Source organism: Symphalangus syndactylus, chromosome 5 (assembly GCF_028878055.3).
Source record: "Symphalangus syndactylus isolate Jambi chromosome 5, NHGRI_mSymSyn1-v2.1_pri, whole genome shotgun sequence".
NCBI classification, from domain to species: domain Eukaryota; kingdom Metazoa; phylum Chordata; class Mammalia; order Primates; family Hylobatidae; genus Symphalangus; species Symphalangus syndactylus.
In genome coordinates this window covers 96,873,716-96,901,195 of record NC_072427.2, presented here as the reverse complement: position 1 = coordinate 96,901,195, position 27,480 = coordinate 96,873,716, and the positions used below count along the sequence as shown (strand labels likewise).

Here is a 27,480-nt window from a genome sequence, read left to right as displayed (position 1 = left end):
GCCATGTTGGCCAGGCTGGTCTTGAACTCCTGACCTCAAACAGTCCACTTCAGCCTCCCAAAGTGCTGGGATTACAGGTGTGAGCCACTGTGCCCGGTCTATTTATGGTTTAGACTTTAGTTTTCGGAACTAGACTTAGGTTGTAGACCTGAAGTTACAGTTGGCATCCCCTTGTTTATGGGAGACCAGCAAAGAATTGACTTATGAATGATCTGTGGGGATAGCCCTTCCCAGATAGCTGAGTCTTTTTATCTTTCTTTGGGGATTTGGCTGAAGCATAATGCTAGTAACAGCCATTCATTTGGAAGAGGGTGTTGCAGTCACTTGGCCTCTGGGCTTAACTAACTTCCCTTTTGCGTAAGAAAGTTGGGAGAGGTCCTGAGATTTTTTTTTTCTTTTACAAAAATAATAAAAGAAAAATACAAAGGCAGGGCGTCACCAGGCTAATTTGCTGAAATTCTTCATACTTACTTGGGATGCAGGGGGGAATGGCAACTATTATAAGGTTGATAGAGAGTGAGAGGTAATTTTGTAGTGAGGAGGGGTACCCAAAGAGAATCAGGGCTAGCATCCCAGTGCAGGAGTCCAGGTGGTCTGTGAGCCTGCAAGTGAGTTCAAAATACTTTACCTGTTGGCTTGGGAAACCATATACCTGTTTGGTACATGATATCCTATTTCTCAAACTTTTCCACAAATATGTAGTATACTTTTCCTAGGATGTGGGTACTAGGGTCCTGGTGCATCCCATAGTAATTTCTTTGAAGTCTTTTGTTTATGAAAAACTTGCATTAAACTTGTGTTTGGTTTGATGTGAAAAGAGCTTTCCCAGAATTTTCATATAAAATTGACATTCCAGGAGGGTGTGCATTAAGAAATTAATTTAAAATTAGGTTAGAGGACAGGTGGCAAGATATAATTTATAGGCATTTATCATTTCTTAAGCTCTTAGGTGTGTGCCAGGCACTACTCTAAGTGTTTTAAAGGTATAAACTCATTAAGCTTTCAGAGTAGTGTAGATACTGTTATCTTTAGTTAACAGACAAGGAAACTGAGCAACAGAGAGATCAAGTAACTTGCCTGAGGCTATATAGGCCAGTCCGTGGAGGAGTGGGAAGTCAAACCCTGAGTCTGGCCTAATAGCCTTGGGGCTTAACCAGACTAGACTGTTTTCCCAAAGGCCAAACAATTTAAATTCCTGATTGTCCACTTGTATGTTAAGGGCCTAATTGTCAGTATCTTTCAGTTAACTGTGAGCCCAAAAATATCTGAGACTGGTCTCAAATCAACTTAGAAAGTTTATTTTGCCAAGGTTAAGGATGCATTCATGACACAGCCTCAAGAGGTCCTGGCCACATGTGCCCAAGGTGGTCAACGTCCAGCTTGCTTTTATACATTTTAGGGAGACATAATATATCAATCAGTACATCTAAGATGTACATTTGATTGATTCGATCTGGAAAGGCAGGACAACTCAAAGCAAGGCTTCCACGTCATAGGTAGATTTAAAGATTTTCTGATTGGTAATTGGTTGAAAGAGTTATTATCTAAAAACCTGGAATCAATAGAAAGGAGTGTCTGGGATATCCTAAGGGGTTGTGGAGACCAAAATTTTATCATGCAGATCAAGCTTGTTCAACCCACAGCCCACTGGCTGCACGCAGCCCATGACGGCTTTGAATACAGCTCAACACAAATTCATCAACTTTCTTAAAACACGAGGGGGTTTTTTTTTGTTTGTTTTCTTTCTGTTTTTTTTTGCTCATCAGATATTGTTAGTGTATTTTGCGTGTGGCCCAAGACAGTTGTTCTTCCAGTGTGTGGCCCACGGAAGCCAAAAGAGTGCACACCCTTGATGCAGATGAGGCCTGCAGACAGCAGGCTTTAGAGAGAATAGATTGTGACTGTTTCTTGTGAAACTGAACGTCTGTGTTGATGTTAATGGTGGTTAGCTTTTTCTGAATTCCAGAAGAGAGGAGGGTATAATGAGGCATATCCAAACCTCCCTTCCCATCATGTCCTGAAGTAGTTTTTCAGGTTAGCTTTGGAATGCCCTTGGTCAGGAGAAGGGGTCCATTCTGATGGTTGGGGGACTTAGAATTTTATTTTTGGTTTACATAACCACTTTTCCCCCCCAAAAAATTCATGTTCAAAACTCAGTGTTGAAAACTCAAGACCGTAAGTTTACAGCTCAAGCTGATCCTGAAAGTTAACTCAGTGAGATTGTAATGTTGCTCAGTCTTTTCAGAAGTTGTATAAATATACCTTTTAGCCTAGTAAATGCAATTCTAGGACCCTAGATTAATCAAACTATCTAAAATGTAGGAAGACATTTACTTACATATTTGTACAGATATCTATATTTGGATTTATGTCAGACTTAAAGATATAGTAAACCATTTTAGTCATGAAGATGAATGTGAACAGTTGAAAGCAACCAAAATTATAAATGCATTATATATATTAGATTAAATGTCCATTTATACATTTACATATGGGGTAATAATTGTTAATATACTAATATAAAACATTTTAATATACTAGTAAATTAATATATTGTATATTAATGTTACATAACAATTTATGAAAAAATTATTAAAAGGAGATTGCCAATACTAATAGAGCAAAATCTGTGAAAACTAAAATCCTGTTTAATAACTTCATTTCCAAGCCCCTGTCCATTTATCAGTCAGTTATTCATTGGTCTTCCAAATGCCAACATGCCTGTAACTTCGGGGTCTCCTTCTTTTAGCAGTAAAGGATTTTTTTTCTCCCCGAGGAAATCGCTAGCTGTACCCTATAACATTTTCTATTCTTGTCTCAAGGCCCAAAATTACTAGAATTATAATATTCTGCACAAGATATTGTAAATGCTACAAATGCCATCAGATCTTTTGTTAAACTCTGTAAACCCAGTTGCTACCCTTTGGCTGCATAGAATCTATAAATTCTAACAAATGGATGAGAAGCAAGTTAAGAATTCTAGAGTGGGATAAGGGGATGTGATGTATTCTATTCAGGGATGAAGTTTTAGAGACTCCAAGTATGAAACAGAAAATTGAGGATGGGGAGACCTGATAGGTACCACCTTAAATTAAAAAAAAAAAAAAAAAAAAGTGTTTTCTCAGATGTCTCCCCTTTTGACCCCATACTATAAGAGCTAACTGGAAAGAGCAAGAAGCTGTCTCAATTAAGAAAGTTCTATACAAGAACCCCTGTGGTAGAACAAGTCTACAATGAGATAACATGATTGCCCCAAGGCAGAAGTAAAAGAAATATTGTAGGAACCATAAATAAATTTAAAAGCTGGTCTTTTAAAAAATATATCGCTTATCAAAGTGAGAGATCAGTCCTTTATTATATTTAAGGAGTTCCTGTGAACCCACCATTATACTGGATACTCTGAAAAAATGCAAATCAAGTATGAAGTGATATAGATTCTGCCCTTAAGGAACTTGCAATCTAGTTGGAGATTTATGTTTAACACAAAGAAGCAGTTTTTACAAATACTTCTTTTGAGGATTCTGGAAAGATGGCAGAGTAGAAAGCACCAGGAATCTGTCTCCTCACCTAGATGAGAATTGTACTAGCAGAATCTGATGTAACTATTTTGGAACTCTGGAGTCTATTGAAGGCTTGCAACTTCCAGGGGGCAGGCTTAGATGGTAAATTGCAGTTAATTTTGGTCTATTTGAGCTCTTAGTACAGTAGCAGCTACCCATCTTCCACCTCTCAACCCTTAGCAGACAGCTTTGCACGTTATTAGAGCAATCTGCACACAACTTACAGGAATCAGGTGGGCAAAAAGAAACCCACCATCCAGATATCTGGGATCTGTGCTCTAATTGCTCATTGCTCCTTCTCATCACAAAAGCGCAAAGAGATGGGCAGTTGTTGTTGTTACACCTTACTCATTGTTACAACCCCCTCCCCACTCACCCCCCTGCCCCATGGATTTCTCATTGTTACAACCCCCTCCCCACTCACCCCCCCTGCCCCATGGATTTAAAGGGCTAGAAATCTCCCTCTGCTTCATTTTTCTCTTTCACTTTTGGGAACCAGATGTTAAAGACTAGGACATTTAAAAACAACTGCATTTATGGGGAAAATTAGAAAGTCACTGTACATACCTAGGGAAAGGCTCAGGAGAGACCTTCAGTTTATAGCTCAAGCTGATCCTTGGCACAGGATTAACAACAATTAAACAGCAATTAAACAAAGCAAACACACACACACACAATGTAGTCTGGGAGAGTGATGTTAGCAAGATGGCCAACTAGAAGCCCCTTCTGCTCTTCCCCTCATAAGACAGCCAGAACAACAAATAAACAACTACATTTTAGCAAACTTAATTAAGAGTGCTAGAGTGCATCAAAGAAGTAACAGAAATCCTAGTGAGCAGAGAAAAGTGGGATGGCCACATGGAGAATGGGAGGAAATGCCAGGATTCCTAGGATCATCTGGGAACCAGGAGGAACTTCTTCCTATGGCAAGGAGATAAACAAGAAGATCCCAGCTACACCATGGGCACCAACAGATCTCACCACTGGGGTTCCTTAGAGTCCGGACAGCAACTAAGCCAAGCTGAGGAAGCTGCCTAGAGTCTGCACAGCTGTGTTCCCTCCAGAGAAGGAGCCAACACTGTGCTCCACCTGCTGTGGCCCACACAGCTACTGTGCCACTCCACTTTGGAACTGGAACTACTTCTGGAGTATGTCTTGCTTCAGGGACTTGTAGCCATGGCTTCCTTTCATCTGAACCACCCCAGGCTGGTGGCTCAACATCCCTAAGCTAAACTTTAAGCAGTTGTTACACTCTTCCCTGTGGGGTCAAGCAAAGGTGGAACTACTGCACCTACTCCTACCCCACCTCCCTTGGGCTAGAGCTGAAGCAGTATTCTATTTCCTGGGAACACAGTACCTTGGCCACCCAGAGCAGTCATGCACCCCCGTGCCTAAGCTGAAGTGGTATACTGCATTCCAGGGAAACAGGGCCTGAACCATCCAGAGCAGTCACACTCCCCTGGCCTCAGCTGAAGGAGCACATCACTCCCTGCAGAATCAGTGCCCTGGCCAAGCCAAGCAGCTATGCATCCCAGGGCTGAGCTGATGTAGTACCCTACGTCTCAGGGAAACAGAGCAGTGGCTGAGCTGAGACACCCTGTTCTACAGGCCAAACAACTGTAGTACCCCACTTCCCTGGATCTGGACTAGTCTTCTAGAGTCTGAGCTGCTGAGACACTCTGAGGAGTGGAGTCATCACTGTGCTGTTCCCTACCCCCCATTCCCAGCCCAAACAACAGCTATACTTCACCATTTTGTAGTACTTGCTGCTGCTGCTACACCTGGCCTTACAGTCTGGGGTACCACTTATCCCCAGCTGTTCCAAGATTTAGAGTCATGACTTCATGGTGCCTCATCCCTTGGGACCTGTGTTGCCACTGAGCCCTATTAGCTCATATTCCCAAATTAAAACCATACCCTGCTCCCCAGGCCCAAACCTCCAGAGAACCCCTTCTTTATAGTCAGGCCAGTGCTATGTCCTGACCCCCAGAGGGGTAGAATTAAAGCTACAACCCATTCCCTGGGCCTGAGCTGCCAGGAAGTACCTCCAGGTCACAAATCCTGGCTCTATGAGCAACTACATCCAAGCCCTGCCACAGAGAGCAAACCCAGCTCAGGAACCAAGCATCTCAATAGGTTTGTGAGATCCTGAGCCTAGGACCTCTGCCCAGTAGCCACTCTGAGTACCTTCACCTGGAATCAAGAGCTGCTGCAGCTGCATATATATAGCCCCTGTCAGACCTGACACCAAGAGGTATCCCCTTGGCTAAGTCTCCCCATTGTGGGGAAGACAAGAATAGGAGGATCCTAAAAGCCTTCAACACTGAGGACATTAACAACCTACACTACCACTGCCACAAACTTCTGCAGCCTAGGCCCCTGAGGCACCCATTTACTACTGACATTGAACACAGGTAAAGCAGCTGCATGCAGACCATACCACTGCATCTGTCAGGAAACAGTCACCACACCCTTCGAAACCAGCATACTGAAACCCAACTGCTAATAAAAGACTTTATCTTTGAAAGCCACTGTCTGTAAAGTTTGGAAGAGGTAATTATCCTATCAACACAGAGACACAAAAACATGAAAAAGCAAGGAAATATGACACCACCAAAGGAAAGTAAGAACTCTCTAATGGTGGCCCAATGAAAAGAAGATCAACAAATTGCTGGAAAAGGAATTCAAACTAATGGTCTTAAGGAAACTCAACAAGATACAAGAAAATACAGATAGTTCAACAAATCAGGAAAACAATTCACAATACAAAAAATTCAACAAAAAAATTAAAACATAGGCCGGGCGCGGTGGCTCACGCTTGTAATCCCAGCACTTTGGGAGGCCGAGGCGGGCGGATGACGAGGTCAGGAGATCGAGACCACGGTGAAACCCCGTCCCTACTAAAAATACAAAAAAAAATTAGCCAGGCGTAGTGGCGGGCGCCTGTAGTCCCAGCTACTCGGAGAGGCTGAGGCAGGAGAATGGCGTGAACCCGGGAGGCGGAGCTTGCAGTGAGCCGAGACTGCGCCACTGCACTCCAGCCTGGGTGACAGAGCAAGACTCCGTCTCAAAAAAAAAAAAAAAAAAAAAAAAAAAATTAAAACATGTTGAAAAAGAACCGAACAAATCCTACAGTTGAAGAATTCAATGAATTATATTTAAAAAATACAATAAAGAGCTTCAATAACAGACTTGGTAAAGCAGAAGAAAGAATCTCTGAACTTGAAGATATGTCATTTAATATTACTCAATTGTAGAAAAAAACAAGTGAAACCCTACAAGACTTATGGGACATCATTAAAGGAACAAACATTCATACTATGTAAGTTACAGAAAGAGGAGAAAAGGTAAAAGGCATATACAAACTATTTAATGAAATAATAGCTGAAAACTTCCCAACTCCGGAGAGAGATACAGACATCCAGATCCAGAAAGCTCAATGATTCCCAAATAGATTTAACTCAAAAAGGTTCTCTCCAAAGCACATTATTATCTGTTGTCAAAAGTCAAAGGCAGAGAGAGAATTCTAAAAATAGCAAGAGAAAGGCATCAAGTCACATTTAAGAAAATCCCCATTCAGCTAACAGATTTCTTCACAGAAACCTTACAGTACAGGAGAGGATGGGATGATATACTCAAACAGCCAAGATGCTATGCCCAGCAAAACTATCCTTCAGAAATGAGGGAGAAATACAGTTTTTCCCAGACAAGCAAAAACTGAGGGAATTCATCACTGCTAGACCAGCCTTATGAGAAATGCTCCAGGGAGTCCTACAAGTGCAAGTGAAAAGAGAGCAGTCAGTATCATGAAAACATGGAAAAGTATAAAACTCACTGATAGAGCAGATACACAAAGGAGAAAGAGAAAAGAATTAAATCTTATCTCTAGAGAAAACCATCAAACCACAATGATAAATAATAAGAGAGGAAAAAAGGAGCAAAGGATATTATTAGAAAACTATTAACAAAATGACAAAAGTAAGTGCTCAAATATCAATAATAATCTTAAATGTAAATGGATTAAATTCCATACTTAAAGGGACTGGCTAAATGAGTATTTTTTTAAATGACTCAATTATATGCTTTCTATAAGAAACCCACTTCACCTATAAAGACATATATAAACTGAAACTGAAGGGATGGAAAAAGTTATTCCAAGCCAATGGAAACCAAAAGCTGTCAGGAATTGGTATACTTATGTCAGATTAAACAGACATTAAGTCAAAAACTGTAAAAACAGATGAAGAAGGTTATTATATAATGATAAAGGGACCAATTCAGCAAGAGGATATAACAATTCTAAACATACATGTACCCAACACCAGAGCACCCAGATATATAAAGTAAATATTACTATACATAAAGGGAAAGATAGACTCCAATATGATAGTAGTTGGGGACTTCAGCACCCCACTCTCAGCATCGGACAGATCAGCAAACTCCAAGTATAGTGAACTCAAAAAGAGACCACACCAAGAAACAGTCAAACTTTTGAAAGCCAAAGACAGAGAAGTGACTTGTCATACACAAGGGATCTTTGATAACATGATCAGCAGATTTCTCATCTGATACTTTGGAGACTAATGTATTCAAAGTGCTAAAAAAAACAAAAACAAAAAACTCAAAACCCTGTATACGGCAAAATTGCCCTTCAAAAGCATAAGGAAATTAAGATGTTCCTAGATAGACAAAAGCTGAGGGAGTTCATTACCACTAGACCTGCCCTGCAAGAAATGCTTAAGGAAGTCCTGAAAGGTGAAATGAAAGGGCACTAGACAGAGGGGACAGTGCAGATTCAGGCAGGTGCAATAGCTACTGGGGAAGACCCAGCCAGTGGGGCTATTGCCAGCATCCAGTCAGCTGCCACCTTCCCTGACCCCAATGTCAGGTGATGCGCAGGGTGATCCAGGTGTGTGAGGGGCAGCTGGATGTCCAGACTGAGGGCACTGGTGCCATCAGTGGCTATCCTGCCACTCAGTCCGTGACCCAGGTGGTGATCCAGGGTGATATCACCAGTTATGATGCAGTTAACACAGAAGGGACAGCTGCTGAGACACACTATACTTTCCCACCCCTGCAGTGGGAGATGGGGTAGGGGGTACCACATCAGGGAGTACAGCTGCTGTTGTTACTACCCAGGGCTCAGAGGCACTGCTTGGGCAGGTGACTCTTCCTGGCACTGGTCAATTATTTGTGATGATGTCACCACAAGGAGTACTGCAGGGAGGAAGCCAGCACTTGATTGCCCCTAGGACTCAACCTTACTTATCAGGACGTAACACCATTGTAAGTCAAGAAGCATCTCTATCTATCTGTGAACATACAATGTGAAATCAAACTGAGGCCATAAAACAGTTGAACCTCATCATAAGAGTGACTCATCAGTGTCACTTCTAAGACCAAGAAAAATTCTATTTTTATGCAGAGACCATTTGTTTTTTAATTAAAAGACAACTCTTTTTCAAAGAGGAAAAAAAATCAACTTTTTTTTTCAGCTCTCTCAGATGCAGAAATGTAATTACCAGCATCCCTGTGCTGGGAGCAATCATTAGATTTTTTTAGATTTTTAAAATATACTTCATTATATTTCACTATATTCATTCTTTAATCAGGGATGTGAGGGATAGAATAACATTTAGAATATCTGTACAGTTTATATATAATGTTCTTATTTCTTGTTGCCTTTATAGGTGGAAAAAATCTAAAATCTCCTCAAAAAGTAGAGGTCGACATCATAGATGACAACTTTATCCTGAGGTGGAACAGGAGCGATGAGTCTGTCGGGAATGTGACTTTTTCATTCGATTATCAAAAGTATGTGACTCTACTTACTGATTTGTCAGAATGACCTGAATAATTTTTACAAGTTTAACAGCATAATTTTCAGATTTGGAAAGTATTTTGTTTTTCTATTTTTTAGAAATGTTACACCTATTTTACATAATTTTTTTTTTTTTTTTTTTTGAGACGGAGTCTTTCTCTGTCCCCCTGGCTGGAGTGCAGTGGCGCGATCTCGGCTCACTGCAAGCTCCACCTCCCGGGTTCACGCCATTCTCCTGCCTCAGCCTCCCAAGTAGCTGGGACTACAGGCGCCTGCCAACACGCCCGGCTAATTTTTTTTTTTGTATTTTTAGTAGAGATGGGGTTTCACCGTGTTAGCCAGGATGGTCTCGATCTCCTGACCTTGTGATCCGCCCACCTCGGCCTCCCAAAGTGCTGGGATTACAGGCTTGAGCCACCGCACCCGGCCTACATAATATTTTTAACTTTGTTTCTGTAGAGAATTAGTCAAATACATCTTTGGGTGTTGAAGCAAAAAATTGGGGATGAGGGTGGTAGACAGCGTCTCTAACCCATAGCCATTCCTTCTTCTGGGTGTTCCAGCTTCTTTCAATATAAGTTGGGGTCTGAGCTAGAGTATATCTTGAGGATATGGCATAGTACCCCAAAAGGCCCATCCAAGACCTTGGAATAGGCCACCAGGTTTCCTGTGATCAGGCTTTCCTATTATCTCCATCATATACTATATTTTAATTTTAGATACACTTTTTTTTTTTTTTGAGATGGAGTCTTGCTGTGTCGCCCAGGCTGGAGTGCAGTAGCACAATCTTGGCTCACTGCAACCTCCACTTCCTGGGTTCAAGCGATTCTCCTGCCTTAGCCTCTCGAGTAGCTGGGATTGCAAGCACATGCCACCATGTCTGGCTAACTCTTTTATTTTTAGTAGAGATGGGGTTTCACCATGTTGGCCAGGCTGATCTCAAACTCCTTACCTCAGGTGATCTGCTCACCTCAGCCTCCCAAAGTGCTAGGATTACAGGCGTGAGCCACTGCCCTGGCCTAGATACACTTTGTAAATATATTGTTAACTGGGCATGATGGCACGTGTCTGTAATCCCACCTACTTGGGAAGCTGAGGCAGAAGAATTGCTTGAACCCAGGAGACAGAGGTTGCCGTGAGCCAAGTTTGCACCACTGTACTCCAGCCTGGGAGACAGAGCAAGACTCCATCTCAAAAGTAAATAAATAAATAAAATAAAATAAAAATCAGTATATTGGACCTTGCATTTCTAAAAACTCAGTTTTTCTGGAGTGTCGATGTCTCCTCCTTAGTACTTTCTGCTTAATTATTCAAGAGGAGAGGCAGGCAGAAGGAGGAATATAGAAGGGAACACAGATCAGGAAGTACAATACTTTGCCTTCTGGTTATGTGTTGGGGCCCCACCTGCTAACCATGTTCCCCTGTCCAAGAAAAAGCAGGCAATGAAGAAATAAGGCATTAGGCCCTCTGGAACCAGGAGCCCACCACTTCAGCCACAGCTGTGACACTATTCTCGAGTTGTAACTAAAACTGGGATATGAATCTCACAGCTTCAGTAATTGTGTATGCATATATAAATAAATACACACACTGTATATATACATATATACACTATATATATACACACTGTATATATACATATATACACTATATATATGTATATACACACACAAATTCATATATGACTTTTCTCAGAATTGATAATTTAAAATTTTTTATCTCTAGAGATTTTCATTAAATTGAACTTTGAGTTTGGTTACCAGTTTTGTTTTTTCCCTTAGTTTGGAATTTCCTTATGAACAACTATTTTAGGTAGAGAAGGAATTATTTCAGATACCCTTATTTAACGTTACTTGTATAAAGAAACTATTTGCAAAATATACATCCAACAAGAGCTTAATATCCAAGGAACTCAAACAATCAACAACAAAACCCAAATCCATCAAAAGGTAGGCAAAAGATATGAATAGATATTTTTCAAAAGAAAGCATACAATGGCCAACAGGTATATGAAAAAATGGTCAACATCACTAATCATCAAAGAAATGCAAACAAAACCTACCATGACATATTGTCTCCCCCGAGTCAGAATGGCTGTTATTAAAAAGTTAAAAAAGGCTGGGCATGGTGGCTCATGCCTATAATCCCAGCACTTTGGGAGACCGAGGCAGGTGGATCACTTGAGGTCAGCAGTTCGAGACCAGCCCGACCAACATGGTGAAACCCCGTCTCTACTGAAAATACAAAAATTAGCCGGATGTAGTGGTGCACGCCTGTAATCCCAGCTACTCAGGAGGCTGAGGCAGGAGAATCGCTTGAACCCAAGAGGCAGAGGTTGCAGTGAGCTGAGATCGTGCCCCTGCACTCCAGCCTCGGTGACAGCAAGACTCCATCTCAAAAAAAAATAAAAAAACCAACAAATATTGAATATATTTCATGCCAAACACTCTTCTGACTGCTTAGAATGCCTCAGTGAACAGGAGAGGCAAAGATGGCATAAAGTTATATTATGAAACAGATTTCATGAAGTAAATATTACATTAGTTACATATTCATATTTCATATTCTGTTCTGAGCTAATTATTGCATGTGATAATGGTTTTTTGTTTGTTTGTTTGTTGTTGAGACGGAGTCTTGCTTTGTTGCCCAGGCTGGAGTGCAGTGGCGCTCAACGCAACCTCCGCCTCCCGGGTTCAAGCGATTCTCCTATCTCAGCCTCCCGAGTACCTGGGATTACAGGCATGCACCCCCACGCCCAGCTAATGTTGTATTTTTAGTAGAGACGGGATTTCTCCATGTTGATCAGGCTGATCTCGAACTCCTGATCTCAAGTGATCCACCCGCCTCGGCCTCCCAAAGTGCTGGGATTACAGGTGTGAGCCACCACAGCCGGCCAATGATTTTTTTAAGAAAATATAAAAGTAGCTTCTGCTGCAATATCTTTATTAGATGTGAAACAGTTTTAACGGAGCATGCATCAGCATCTCCTGAAATAGGAAAGACAGATGTGAACAGTGAGGTTGGGTTGAAATTATATTAAGTTTTAAATTTTTGATAAGGTTTTCTGTTTATAATGAGAGTTTCTGGATTTTTAGAAATAGATTCTGATCTGGAACCTTTTCAAGAATGTTTAAGGTATTTTTCATGCCAGCTCTAATCTCAGGCCTCAGATATGTAAAGTGGAAGTGAAAACTGGCCAAGAATGAAGTATTTCATATGCTAGTATATATTTTTGGTAATTTCTTAAAAATGTTTCCGTTTTGAAAAACAAGGTAGACTTGTACTTGGTTCAGCAACAAAATTATTTTGGTATTATCTCTGGTTTCTAATATCTAAATCATCTTTACAATGGCATCTGTGATATTATTAAAAATAAATAAATCAGCTAATGAATTAGGCTTGACAAAAATGCCTTCCCAGAAGATAGTTTCTCTGCTACTTACGGTCAATGGGCTTAACATAGGTAAAAGTTTTGAAATCTGCTAAATTGGCCGGGCATGGTGGCTCACGCCTGTAATCCCAGCACTTTGGGAGGCTGAGGTGGGCAGATCACCTGAGGTGAGGAGTTTAAGATCAGTCTAGCCAACATGGCAAAACCCCATCTCTACTAAAAAAAAAAAAAAATACAAAAATTAGCCAGAGTGGCACACGCCTGTAATCACAGCTACTCGTGAGGCTGAGGCAGGAGAATTGCTTGAACCTAGGAAGTGGAGGTTGCAGTGGGCTGAGATCGCTCCACTGCACTCCAGCCTGGGCAGCAGAGTGAGACTCTGTCTCAAAAAAAAAAAAAAAAAAGAAAAGAAAAGAAATGAAATCTGCTAAGTTCATTTCTATCCCTCACTTTCCCTGCAAGCTCTTCTTCCCCTTTCTGGGCAACATGTCCTTTTCTGCTTTAGGCACTCCATGCCCACTTGATTCTTCGTGTTTGCCCCTTTTTTGAAAGGAAGAATCTAATATCAATCACTTCAGCTTTCTGATTGGCCAGTTCCACTTCCAAAAATTTATTTGTTTATGTAAACATTTTAAGTTTTGTGGTTTCTGAGGATGTAATAGAAGAAATTACGGAGACAGGCAAGCAGAAGGGATGGTTTGCTTTTGGAGAGGGCAGAGGAAACCTTGAAACCATACTGATTCCAAAGTCTTTCTTAGGGAAGCTAAGTCTATTCATAGGAGGAGGTCAGAAAGGAATCAAATCCAATTCCCCAATTTCTATTTAATTTTATTTTATTAGAGACAGGATCTTGCTCGGTTGCTGAGGCTGGAGTGCAGTGATATGATCATAGCCTACTGCAGCCTGCAGCCTTGAACCCCTGTGCTCAAATGACCCTCTCACCTCAGCCTACCCAGTAGCTAGGACTATGGGCATATGCCACCATGCCCTGCTTTGCCTTTTTTTTTTTATTATTTCTCATAGAGACAGGGTTTGCTATGTTGACCAGGCTCCGAACTTTCAATAATGAAGATAAGATCCAGAAACACAAAATAGTTTACCAAAAGTCACACAGCTATTTTTAACAGAGCCAACATACTAAATCCACTTTTACCTTGTGGATCATTTATTTCTCTGCTTCCTTGAAATCCTGAAGCAACCACCCACAAAATTATATAAAGAACTGTATTTTAAAATACAATTTTATAAGTAATAACTTGGCTTATATGCATTGAAAAAGAGTGGAAGGGTGTACGCTAAAATGTTAGTAGGACATTAGCTCAAGTAGAAGAAATAACTCTTAAACCAAAAATAGAAATAACTCTTAAACAAGAGTTATTAAGAGTTAAGAAATAACTCTTATACCAGTAAATAGAAAGTATTTGACACTTATATTTATACGTTTACTCACTCTTTCTTTTTTTTACTTTAAAGACCTGGGATGGATAATTGGATAAAATTGCCTGAGTGTCAGAATATTACTAGTACCAAATGCAACTTTTCTTCACTCAAGCTGAATGTTTATGAAGAAATTAAATTGCGTATAAGAGCAGAAAAAGAAAACACTTCTTCGTGGTATGAGGTTGACTCATTTACACCATTTCGCAAAGGTAAGAAAAAGTTGCTAGCTGAATTATATTCTTTAGTAAGTATTACCAGAGCAGTTCACTTTCCAAGCCATTCATTTGCATGATGCAAAATCTAATATCTTTTAAAAAGAACAAAAATTCCCTTAAACCTGTATCTTCTTCCTGCTATGGCTCCATTTGTCGTACTTTCCCTGTAGTAGTGGTTCTCAAAGAGTAGTCCTCAAGGCCCTTTCAGGGGGCTGTAAAGACAAAGCTATGTTTACAACAAATCTAAGACTTACTTGCCTTTTTTATTTTTGTTCTTTCCTGTATTCACAGTGGAGTTTTCCAGAGGAGGCTGTTTGATGTGTGATGTGGTGATATGGTCACTGATTTAACGTAGAATTCAATGTGAAATTCATCTGCCTTCTTTATTAATCCAAACATCCAAAAGATTTGGAAAAAAATGTAAAACAGCACCACTCTGAAGTTTTTATGTTCCTATGGCAAATGTTTGTTACCATAAAATAGGTTTATCATTGTTATTTCTTTTTTTTGTTTTCTTTTGAGACAGAGTTTTGCTCGTTGCCCAGGCTGGAGTGCAATGGCACAATCTCAGCTCACTACAGCCTCTGCCTCCTGGGTTCAAGTGATTCTCGCGCCTCAGCTTCCCGAGTAGCTGGGATTACTGGCATGCACCACCATGCCCAGCTAATTTTGTATTTTTAGTAGAGACAGGGTTTCTCCATGTTGGTCAGGCTGACCTTGAACTCCCAACCTCAGGTGATCCGCCCACTTCAACCTCCCAAAGTGCTGGGATTACAGGCATCAGCCACTATGCCCAGTCCATTGTTATTTCTTAATGGATTAATTAGTTAAAATGGATTGAAAACTTTACCAGTTTTAATTAATGTGCTAATATAAAAATATACAGCCCACATAAATAACGGCTGTTTGGGATCCTCGATAATTCCTTTAAGAATGTAAAGGAGCTGAGTGTAGTGGCTCACACCTGTAATTCCAACACTTTGGGAGGCTGAGGTGGGAGGATCACTTGAGGCCAGAAGTTCAAGACCAACCTAGGCAACATAGTGAGACCCCATCTCTACAAAAAATACATAAAAATTAGCCAGGCATGGTGGTGCACACCTGTAGTCCCAGCTATTCAGGAAGCTGAAGAGGGAGGATCACTTGAGCCTGGGAGATCAAAGTTGCAGTGAGCCTTGTTTGTGCCACTGCACCCCAGCCTGAGCAACAGAGCTAGACCATATCTCAAAACAGAGCTAGACCATATCTCAAAACAGAGCTAGACCATATCCTGAGACCAAAAGGTTTGAGAACCACTGCCCTTTACCAAGAATGATGTGTACTCCCTTTCTATACCACTTATCTTCCCATTCCCTGTCAGCCCTCTCCATTCAGACTCTGTTCCTCATCACTATTAAAACCACTCTCTTCAGCCGGGCGCAGCGGCTCACACCTGTAATCCCAGCACTTTGGGAGGCCAAGGCGGGCGGATCACGAGGTCAGGAGATCGAGACCATCCTGGCTAACACAGTGAAACCCTGTCTCTACTAAAAATACAAAAAAAAAAACTAACCAGGCATGGTGGCGGGCGCCTGTAGTCCCAGCTACTTGGGAGGCTGAGGCAGGAGAATGGCGTGAACCCGGGAGATGGAGCTTGCAGTAAGCCAAGATCGTGCCACTGCACTCCAGCCTGGGTGACAGAGCAAGACTCCATCTCAAAAAAACACAAAAAACAAAACAAAACAAAAAAAAAACCACTCTTCTCAAGGTCACAGCAGCCTCCGCAATGCCAAGCAAATTCCCAGTCCTCTTCTGGCTTCATCCCTCTGTAGCATAGATGTGGTCATCACGCAGTTTTTCCTTTACTGGATCTCTAGAGCACGGCTCTTTCCTGGTTCTCCTCCTGCTCACTGATCGCTTCATCTTCCCGACTTTTCAGTGTTAGACTGCTGCTGGGCTCAGTCGTTGAACCTCTTCTCTTTCTGTGTCACTCCACTGGTGATCTTACAGCTTTCTATCCTATCTGTATGCTCTTAACTCCCAGAAGTGGCAGGCACATGTTAAGTGCTCAGAATTATTTGTTGAATGAAGGTTTTGGCATTGTATTAATAAAGTTCCATAGTAATTGTTTTGATTTTTTCGCAGCTCAAATTGGTCCTCCAGAAGTACATTTAGAAGCTGAAGATAAGGCAATAGTGATACACATCTCTCCTGGAACAAAAGATAGTGTTATGTGGGCTTTGGATGGTTTAAGCTTTACATATAGCTTAGTTATCTGGAAAAACTCTTCAGGCGTAGAAGTAAGCATTATTTTTACCTTTGTTTAATCAATGTGAGAGAAAAATTAGGTGAATTAATCCTAAAATTTAACTTTATACTTTTTTAAAGAACCAACTTATATTTTTATTATAGGAAAGGATTGAAAATATTTATTCCAGACATAAAATTTATAAACTCTCACCAGAGACTACTTATTGTTTAAAAGTTAAAGCAGCACTACTTACGTCGTGGAAAATTGGTGTCTATAGTCCAGTACATTGTATAAAGACCACAGGTAAGGAAGATATTTTGTTTTAGATTCAATAAATATATAAACAGATTGTCAATTTTGGCATCTTCCCCATATTGCTGAAGTTTACATGATAGGTTAATATATGTTAAAAACATTGTAACATTTACATAAGCAAAATAAATGTTACTTGGGATTTTTGTCTCAAATAGTAATGAAAATTAATTCTACTTAAAAGTTCGGGCTGGGCGTAGTGGCCCACGCCTGTAATCCCAGCACTTTGGGAGGCTGAGGTAGACGGATCACTTGAAGCCAGAAGTTTGAGAACAGCCTGGCCAACATGGGAAAACCCTGTGTCTACTAAAAATAAAAAATTAGCTGGGCGTGGTGGCACACGCCTGTAGTGGTAGCTACTTGGGAGGCTGAGGCACAAGAATCCCTTGAACCTGGGAGGTGGAAGTTGCAGTGAGCCAAGATCGTGCCACTGCATTCCAGTGGGGAGAAAGTGGGACAAAGAGTAAGGCTCCGTCTTAGAAAAAAAAAAAGTTCAAATATTTTGTAATGACAAAACTTTTCATTTGTTCAGAATCCACATGAAGCGGGAGGTAGCTGAACTATGAGTTCTGCAAGTGGGAAGAAAAGGTGGGGAAGTAGTTGCTAGTAGACAAGTTATTCTTCCAGAAAGCATACCTTTGTAAGTGGAATGTTAAAATATGAAAGTATCCTGATACATTTAGTCAGTAACGTCTTTCCAATAATTAAGGTCAAGGGCAGGAGCTGGGATTTGTTTATTTTAATTGTAAATTTCATATGCTTCTTTTTTAATCAAACATTACAGAAGGGTTTAAAGTGAAGTCTTCTCCTCCCTTCTTATCCCCAATTCCATTCACTAGAGATGAGCGTTGCTTAGCAGTTTGTGTATATCCTTTCACAGCTTTTTTCAGGACTTGGGTTTTGTTTTTTAAAATTACAAAATAAAATCTTACTAGAAGTATTTTACAGCTTGCTTACTTAACCCAGTGTGTTGGGGATATCATTCTATATCAGTCAATACAGATCTATTACATTCTTCATTTGATCTTAGCCATCTGTTGCATTCTTTCTTTTTTTTTTTTTTTGAGACAGAGTCTCACTCTGTTGCCCAGACTGGAGTGCAGTGGCTCAATCTCGGCTCACCACAACCTCTGCCTCCCAGCTTCAAGCAATTCTCCTGCCTCAGCCTCCCGAGTAGCTGGGATTACAGGCGTGTGCCATCATGCCTGGCTAATTTTTGTATTTTTAGTAGAAACGGGGTTTCACCATGTTGGCCAGGCAAGTCTTAAACTCCTGACCTCAGGTGATCCATCCACCTCAGCCTCCCAAAGTTCTGGGATTACATGTGTGAACCACTGTGCCTGGCCTGTAGTCTTTCAAATGGCTGCATAGTATTACATAGTGTGAATACAAACCGTATTAAACTATTACCTTATAATGATAAAATGCGAGCCTTTATCTTCTTGCCAGTTATCTCACTTGAGTAAAAATGTGTGCTTTTTTTTATCTGTTCTTTGGCTTCTAGTTGAAAATGAACTACCTCCACCAGAAAATATAGAAGTCAGTGTTCAAAATCAGAACTATGTTCTTAAATGGGATTATACATATGCAAACATGACCTTTCAAGTTCAGTGGCTCCAGTAAGTTCCATTCCACAAATTTCCTTTTGCCCAGTTTGTTTTGATTATGCTTCTTTTCACTCTGCGTCAGTCACCAAGTCCTTGCACACAGAATGACCGACTGGGAGGTGGGTACGATATATTGGAAACGTGAGAAATCTCATTTCTAACCCCAGTTCTGCCAGTAACTAACTGGATGACATTGAGCTAATCGCTTAACCTCCATGGGCCTCAATTTCTTCACTCGTAAAATAGATGGATTCTAATATCTGGGATTCTTACTGGCTTAAAAAAAAAAAAAGTGTGACTAGTTGCATGTGTTATTTCCCCAATCTGGAAGACTTGACACTTGACCCTGATCTTTTTCTTAAGAACTCGCTTCTTCATGAGTCCTTAAAATGATCTCAGTCCACTCACTTGTTCAATTCAAAAAATTAGCCTTCCTGTTTTCTTTATTACTTTAGTGGTTTTGACAAAATTTTGTAGTAGTTACCTCAGTGGGAAAGAAAGTTGCAAAGAACTATGTTCTATGTGGTTGAGCAGAGGCTAGCTAAACACGGATGAAGTCTAGGCACTGCATAAATGAAAGAGAACTGGCCTGGTGCAGTGGCGCATGCCTGTCGTCTCAGCTACTCAGTGGGCTGAGGCAGGAGGATTACTTGAGGCCAGGAATTGAGGCTGCAGTGTTCTATGATCACACCTGCTAGTAGCCGCTGCACTGCAGCCTGGGCAACATTGTGAGACCCCATCTCTAAAAATTAAAATGTAAAAAAAGCCGATAAAAGAGAAGTGCATGTAGTTTATATTGATTGGGAAATTGTAGGAGATGAATAGAGAGAGAAGAGAGAAGAGGAAAGTTAAGTAGAAGGAAAAGTGGGTTATGGGGAGAAGAGAGATGAAAGAAAGATATACATTGGTGGCAGAGGAGTAGAGAGGGCAAAGGCAAGTATAGCTAAGACAGGAAAGGAAAAGTGAGAAGAAACTGGAAAGAAACAAAAAATGAGGGAGAAGGGAAGTGTGAGTACTGCTATGATCAATTTCTCTCTATCTTTTAGTGTTAATTTTGAACCAAGGGTGACTGGTAGAATGCAAATGTGTTTATGTGCATATGTGCCCCACAATGCATATATAACCTCACAAACCAATCAGGAAACTGTTCAGTAATCTTTTGTGTATACCTCACTTTCAGAAGTGAATAAATAATAGGGTCACCAAATAGATAACGAGAGGTATTTCTGATAGTTGATCTCTAAGCTTCTTTTCGGTACTTACCATATTGTACAAAGCACTGAAGAAATGGAAAGAGTCAGCAGAATCAAACGTGGTTCAAAAATTGAAAGCAGTTAGCCGACATTGCAAAATGTTGTGTGGTTTAGGACTAAAGACTGGAATACAAATTATAAGGGTTGCAGAAATTGAAAATGTAAAGGTGAATAGGGGCTGAAGAGACCAAAGAAGCCATAAGGAAAGAGATGAGGTATGAACAAGGCCTTGATTGTTAATTCAGATTTTTTTTTAAGTAGACAACTATTAGATGTTAGTTTTCTATTTCTGTAACAAATTACCACAGACTTAGCAACTTAAACAGCTGTTTATTGTCTCAAAGTTTCTGTGAGTCAGGAGTCCAAGCATGGCTTAGCTGGGTCTTCTGCTAAGCAGTCAAGGGGTCAGTCATTCATACAAGACTTGGGGGCCACTCCCAAGCTCACATGTTGTTGGCAGAATTTATTTCTAGAACTCATGGTGGCTCGCTTCTTAGAGGCCATCAGGAAGGGAGAGTCTGACCTCTGGATCCTTTTTTTTTTTTTTTTGAGACGGAGTCTCACTGTCACCCAGACTGGAGTGCAGTGGCACAATCTTGGCTCACTGCAACCTCTGCCTCCCGGGTTCAAGTGATTCTTCTGCCTCAGCCTCCCAAGTAGCTGGGACTGCAGGTGTGCACCACCACACCCAGCTAATTTTTGTAGTTTTAGTAGAAACGGGGTTTCACCATGTTGGCCAGGCTGGTCTCAAACTCCTGACTTCAGGTGATCCACCCGCCTCAGCCTCCCAAAGTTCTGGGATTACAGGCGTGAGGCACCACGCTCAGCCAATTTTTGTATTTTAGTAGAGACAGGAGTTTCTCTATGTTTGCCAGGCCGTTTGCAAACTCCCGGCCTCAAGTGATCTACCCACCTCAGCCTCCCAAAGTGCTGGGATTAGAGGCATGAGCCACCATGCCTGGCCTAGATCCTCTTTTAAGGGGCTCATCTGATTAGGTCAGGCCCACCCAGAATATAGTCTCTCATTTGATTCAACTGATTTGGGACCTTAATTACATCTGTGAAATACCTTCTCTTCTGCCACTTAATGTAACCTAATTATGAGAGGAGAGCCTCCATCGTATTTACAGGTCCTGCCCATGCTCAAGAGGAGGGGATTATACAGGATGTGTACACCAGGGGGCAGGAATCTTGGGGGCCATCTCAGAATTTTGCCTTCTCCAGTGGGGAGGATGTCCTTCTAGAGTAGCAGAACATTTGGACACCAGGTCGCAATGGGAAGAAAGCTGAATAAGTAGAATGGGACAAGATTAGGGTCAACCTCAGGCTGTCCTGTAGGCTTTTGGGGATTTTGTGTTGGGGTGATAGTTAACCTGAGCTCTGGATTTGAGGAAGGTTCACACGGCAACATGGTATGTGGGAGAGTGGACTAAGGAGACACTAGAGAGAGACAAGGAAACCAGTCAGGAGGCTATTAGAGTTCTGGGCTTGAACTAAGATACTTTTAGCTGTTGGTTTCTGGGCAAGTTACTTAACCTCTTTAGTCTCGTACTTATACTTGCTTTCATAACCCTGCAGTGTGTCTCTATTTTACCACTTACCCATTGGTATGCTGGAGCATGTTTAGCAGCTGGCTTTCCAGAAAGAAAAAGTCCTATTTTGTAGTGTTTGCTGATTTTCGTGATATAAATATTCCCACCATGGCCACTTTCAGGCCACCAGCCTGACGTCCCTGAACATAGAGTTGGGAAGATAGGCACAGTAGCACACCACTATCGTATAGCTGCAGTAGATAAAGATAGCCCCAAGAGCTTCGACAATAAAATGTAGTAAAATAATTAGGACAAGGTGAATTTGTTTATTACCTCTGTCTTTAAAACAATTTTTTATTTGCAAATTTATATAACTTAATTTTTAGTAATGGTTTTTCTTTAAAAACCAGTTTGTACTTTGGGAGGCCGAGGTAGGTGGATCACCTGAGGTCAGGAGTTCGAGACCAGGCTGGCCAACATGGCGAAACCCTATCTCTACTAAAAATACAAAAATTAGGCAGGCCTGGTGGTGTGTGCCTGTAATCCCAGCTACTCAAGGGGACAGAGGCAGGAGAGTTGCTTGAACCCAGGAGGCGGAGGTTGCAGTGAGCCAAGATCCTACCACCCCACTCCAGCCTGGGTGACAGAGCGAGACTCGGTCTCAAAAAAAAAAATAAAATAAAATAAACCAGCTGGCAGCATTCCTGGAAATTCTAACTAACAGATATTCTTGCATATTGATATGAGCCACCTCCAGCAGAGCACAACATGATCACAGTCTGGAACAGTCTTTGGTTTTCTTTTAATGTTAGATGCATATCTCTTCCATTGTTTGTGAGTTTCCTGAGTGTGGATACTATTTATTTCTGTAACCTTAGCCCCTAACATAGTGTCTGGCATATTGTAAATACTTAATAAATAACTAATGAATTTAAAAAATATTTGTCTTAAAAGCGCCTTTTTAAAAAGGAATCCTGGAAACCATTTGTATAAATGGAAACAAATACCTGACTGTGAAAATGTCAAAACTACCCAGTGTGTCTTTCCTCAAAACGTTTTCCAAAAAGGAATTTACCTTCTTCGCGTACAAGCATCTGATGGAAATAACACATCTTTTTGGTCTGAAGAGATAAAGTTTGATACTGAAATACAAGGTAAGGCAGTAGTTTTTACTGGAGATTGTAATTTTCTGATGCAAGTTCTTAAAATTGTTTTTCTAATTGAACATTATTTGTTTACAAATTTTTTCTAGCTTTCCTACTTCCTCCAGTCTTTAACATTAGATCCCTTAGTGATTCATTCCATATCTATATCGGTGCTCCAAAACACTCTGGAAACAAGCCTGTGATCCAGGATTATCCACTGATTTATGAAATTATTTTTTGGGAAAACACTTCAAATGCTGAGGTAAAAAGACTGTATAGTATAATTTTGTAACTTAGTTATAACTATGATTTGGGTAAATAAAGCTTGAATTTAAAATTGGGGGGAAATTTTTAAACTTTATGTGGGCTGGATGCAGTGGCCTGTAATCCCAGCACTTCAGGAAGCCAAGGCGAGAGGATCGCTTGAGCCCAAGGGTTTGAGACCAGCCTGGGCAACATAGGGAGACCCTGTCTCAATAAAAATTTTAAAAAATTAGCCTGGCGTGGTGGCGTGCACCTGTATTCCCAGCTACTCGGGGTGGGAGGATCACTTGAGCCTGGGAGGTCAAGGCTGCAGTGAGCCATGGTCGTGCCACTGCACTCCAGCCTGGGTGACAGAGTGACTGACAGCCTGTCTTTAAAAAAAAAAAAAAAAATGTGATTAACTCAGATATTAACAAAATGAAGAGCACGAGCATTTTTCATGTTTTGCACTGTAGAGTTATGGGTGAGCTGCATCTGGGCCCCAGTTTGCTTTTAAAATACAGATTCCTGAGCCTGTTGTTACTGAATCATCATCTCTGGGGATGGAACTCAGGAATCTGCATTTTTAACATGATTCCCATGTATTCATCTAAACCTGGGTTTCTCAGCACTATTGACGTTTGGGCTGGATAGTTCCTTGGGAGGGGCTGTCCTGTGTAGTGCAAGATGCATGGCAACATTCTGCTTTCTGCCTACTAGATGCCAGTAGTGTTCCTTCCTAGTTGTGACAACCAAAAACATCTTCAGATATTGTCAAATGTCCCCTGGTGGCTCCTCTAAGGGGACAAAAATTGGTTCTTATGAGACAAAAGAATTTATGTAGTACAGTTGTTTGTTTTCCTCCAAAACCATTGGAAAGCATTCTTCCAAAGTTCAGCTTTGCCCAACAAAATCTTATTCCTTAGTATTTAATTTTATGATGGGGGAAGGATTAGGAAAAAATTGCCCAAAAAGTTGTTTAGTTGGGGAGGTAATGAAAAAAGGGTTGACAAACACTGGTCTAAACCGTAAAATTCAGATAGCACTGACAAAGATAATATATACCATCAGATAATATACGTGTTTCCCAGATCACTTCTCCCTCGTGGAATTACAGGCAAGAATCGACCTTTAAAACTCCTGTCCAGTCAGGCTGGTAAATTCTTTAACTTCACTTCATTTTCTATTGGAAATCTAAGCAAATTCCATTGATTTGGCTGCTTCCCTTTTTAACTGTCTGACAGCCCTGTAACCATAGCTTAATGTAGCCCATTGAGAATTATGGTCAGTTTTCAGATGTCTGTAGATCAGACAAACCTAAATTTCTATCTCACACTGCTAAATTGTGTAACCTTACGTACGCAAGGTGCTTTACCTCTTGGAGACTTTGCTTCCTCTTCTCTGAAGTGGTGTTAATCATAACAACTAAATTTTTCAAAAGGATGTTTATAAGGTTTAAAAGGAAGTAACAAATATGAAAATACCTAGCACATTGCTGGACAAGTAGTAGAGATTCAATAAATTGTAGTTGCCATCTTAACCTATACTGGATAATATATCAATAATTGTTACTATAGAAACTCTTATTGAATACTTATATGTAAGGTACTATGCCAAGTATCGTACATGAATTGTCTCAGTCATTCTTCAAAACAACCCTGCCGGATGATGTGATTTGTTAAATTGCTGTTTGGCAAATACTTGGGATGACTTCATCCCTGCATCACCAGACTATAGATGCTGGAGCCCAAGCAGATGTGCTGAGAACAGAGGCCTTAAGTGTGCTTGCAGGGTTTGGCTTGGCTCTTGCGCTGCTCCTGTTTGCCAGGAAGAAAGCATATTCCACAGTCTCTGGTCCAAGGAGGATTAGAGGCTGCTGGAGCTGACCTAAACCCCATGCACAGCCTCCATGGGAGCTGCCCAGCCAGTCTGTAGACTTGCGAGTGAGAAACTATGTAATCGTGTTGTGAGCCACTGAATGTTAAGGCAGTTTTGTGTTTTTTGTTTTTGTTTTTGTTTTTGTTTTGAGACAGGTTCTCATTCTGTTGCTCAGGCTGGAGTGCACTCATGTGATGCCAGCTCACTGCGGCCTCGACTTCCTGGGCTTAAGTGATCCTCCCACCTCAGCTTCCCAAGCAGCTGGGACTACAGGCACATGCCACCATGCCCAGCTAATTTTTTGTATTTTTGCTAGAGATGGAGTTTCACCATGTTGCCCAGGCTTTTTTGGTGGTGGTTGTTGTTTTGGAAATAGGGATTTCCTCAGCCTCCCAAGTAACAGAGACTACAGGCTCACACCACCATGCCTGGCTAATTTTTTTGAAATTTCTTGTACAGACAGAGTCTAGCTATGTTGCCCAGGCTCGTCTTGAACTCCTGGGCTCCAGTGATCCTCCTGCTTAGCCTCCCAGAGTGCTGGGATTACAGGTGTGAGCCACTGGCTTGTTAGACATTATTCTGGCAATAGCTGACTGATACAGATAGAAGCAATAACTGTTCCGATTTTATAGATCAGGGAATCAGGCAGAGAGAAATTAAATAATGCTTGCAAGACCACACAGCTGTAAGTGATACCTCTTAGTAAGTCAGTTTGAGGCCAAAACCCCTACTCTTAACCATTCTGTCACTAATCAGAGGTAATACAATGACAATTACCCCAGACTTGGCATGTACTTGTAAATCAATTAGAATTCTCTTAGGAATAGATCATATGCTTTTTTGGCAGCAGCATTTTTAACTTTCTGATTTGGTTATAGTGGTGTGTCTAAAACAAATTTATATTTCTTACACATATACTCTGTAATCCCAGCACTTTGGGAGGCCGAGATGGGTGGATCACTTGAGGCCAGGAGTTCAAGACCAGCCTGAACAACATGGTGAAACCCCATCTCTACCAAAAAAAAAAAAAAAATTAGGCGTGGTGCCATCTGCACCTGTAATCCCAACTACTCAGGAGGGTGAGGCAGGAGAATCGCTTGAACTCAGGAGGTGGAGGTTGCAGTGAGCCCAGATTGCACCACTGCACTCTAGCCTGGGTGACAGAGCGAGACTGTCTCAAAAAAAAAAAAAAAAAAAAAAAAAAAACACATACCAAGTACGTGGGAGAGGCCAATGTTAGACTGAACATAAAAGAATTGAGAAAGTACATATTCCCTGATTTCATGAGGTGAGTAAATTTTATCAATGATTTAATTATATTTTCTAGAGAAAAATTATCGAGAAAAAAACTGATGTTACTGTTCCTAATTTGAAACCACTGACTGTGTATTGTGTGAAAGCCAGAGCACACACCATGGATGAAAAGCTGAATAAAAGCAGTGTTTTTAGTGACATCGTGTGTGAGAAAACAAAACCAGGTCAGAATCTTTTATTGTCTTTTTAAAAAATGTAACTAGACATAATAAAAGTTATTCTATACTGTACATTGAAAATTGTAAAACATTTTCTCTTTACTGCAAAAAATATATAGAAAGAATATTTTCTTCATGAGCTACATGAATCAAAACTAGACTGTTTAGAAAATATTTGTAATGCTTAACTCAAGTCGGTGTTGTTGGATGCTTTATATTTCATCCAGTATCCCTATAATTAATTTCCTTAATTTATTGCTCTTTAACATTTAATAAGACTACTAGTTTTAAATTTTTAAAATATAATCCTTAACATAATTATCATGTAGAAATCACTTAGTTCAATTGTGAGTTTTTTTTAATGTGGGAATTGGTTTAGTCTCATTTTCTATTTTACAGTTTCTAGTGTTGACCGGTAGAGGCTTAGTCACAGAATATCTATTAAATTTTGCTATTTGTGTGGTGTAAAAGTGCTGAAGGATACTTGCATGTTTGGCCTGTCTATCAATATTGTATTTCTCCCTGAGGATCTCTTACTTCCGTTCCCACGCCAATCTTTAAATGTAAATGTCATTGCCTACGGTTGCTGTGGACTCAGTGCTACCAGAAATATTTTTAAGAGTATTATTTAATAGATTTTATATTTCCTTTCATATGGCTAGTCTTTCACACAGCTGTCAGCACTGTTAAGGCACTTGTATGTCAAAATATGTGCTAAATATCACGTATATCTTTTTAGGAAATATCTCTAAAATTTGGCTTATAGTTGGAATTTGTATTGCATTATTTGCTCTCCCGTTTGTCATTTATGCTGCGAAAGTCTTCTTGAGATGCATCAATTATGTCTTCTTTCCATCACTTAAACCTTCTTCCAATATAGATGAGGTATGTTACTTTTTTTTTTTTTTTTGTCAACAGCTAGGAAATGAACAGAAAATATGTTTGATTTCAACAGGATATATATAGGTTTTCTTGATATCCAGAAAATAATAGAGATTGATTTGGGTATTTTCTTCAAAGCTTTAGTCAATTAACTTTAAAAACAGTAATTTAATGTAATAGCATGAGAGAGTAATGATTGTCCTTAATTTCATATTTTTCTGGCAATTCCTAGATTCACTCTGACATTTGTTTTACCGTTTAAAGCCTGTGATTCTTTGGCCAAACGTGGTGGTTCACGCCTGTAATCCCAGCACTTTGGGAGGCTGAGGCGGGTGGGTCACTTGAGGTCAGGAGTTCGAGACCAGCCTGGCCAACATGGAGAAACCCTGTCTCTACTAAAAATATAAAATTAGCTGGGCGTGGTGGCACATGCCTGTAATCCCAGCTACTCGGGAGGCTGAGGCAGGAGGATTGCTTGAACCTGGGAGGTGGAGGTTGC

At 40.6% G+C, this 27,480-nt stretch overlaps 1 protein-coding gene and 1 pseudogene across 6 annotated transcripts in view; both read left to right on the top strand.

Annotated features, from left to right (window-relative positions):
* IFNAR1 (interferon alpha and beta receptor subunit 1) overlaps positions 1-27,480 on the top strand; it is a 40,764-nt gene that overhangs the window by 1,515 nt on the left and 11,769 nt on the right. For 3 of the 6 annotated variants that reach the window (XM_055279554.2, XM_055279555.2, XM_055279556.2), the window contains exons 2-10: positions 9,251-9,374; positions 14,246-14,421; positions 16,552-16,706; positions 16,819-16,960; positions 18,474-18,588; positions 22,316-22,515; positions 22,614-22,768; positions 25,955-26,105; positions 26,839-26,984. In XM_055279554.2, coding sequence (XP_055135529.2) covers positions 9,251-9,374; positions 14,246-14,421; positions 16,552-16,706; positions 16,819-16,960; positions 18,474-18,588; positions 22,316-22,515; positions 22,614-22,768; positions 25,955-26,105; positions 26,839-26,984 — 1,364 coding nt within the window. The remainder of the gene's footprint in view (positions 1-9,250; positions 9,375-14,245; positions 14,422-16,551; positions 16,707-16,818; positions 16,961-18,473; positions 18,589-22,315; positions 22,516-22,613; positions 22,769-25,954; positions 26,106-26,838; positions 26,985-27,480) is intronic. The other 3 variants (XM_055279557.2, XM_063639346.1, XM_063639347.1) reach the window with 2 other exon arrangements.
* Positions 6,578-9,176, top strand: LOC134736657 (upstream stimulatory factor 1-like; annotated as a pseudogene).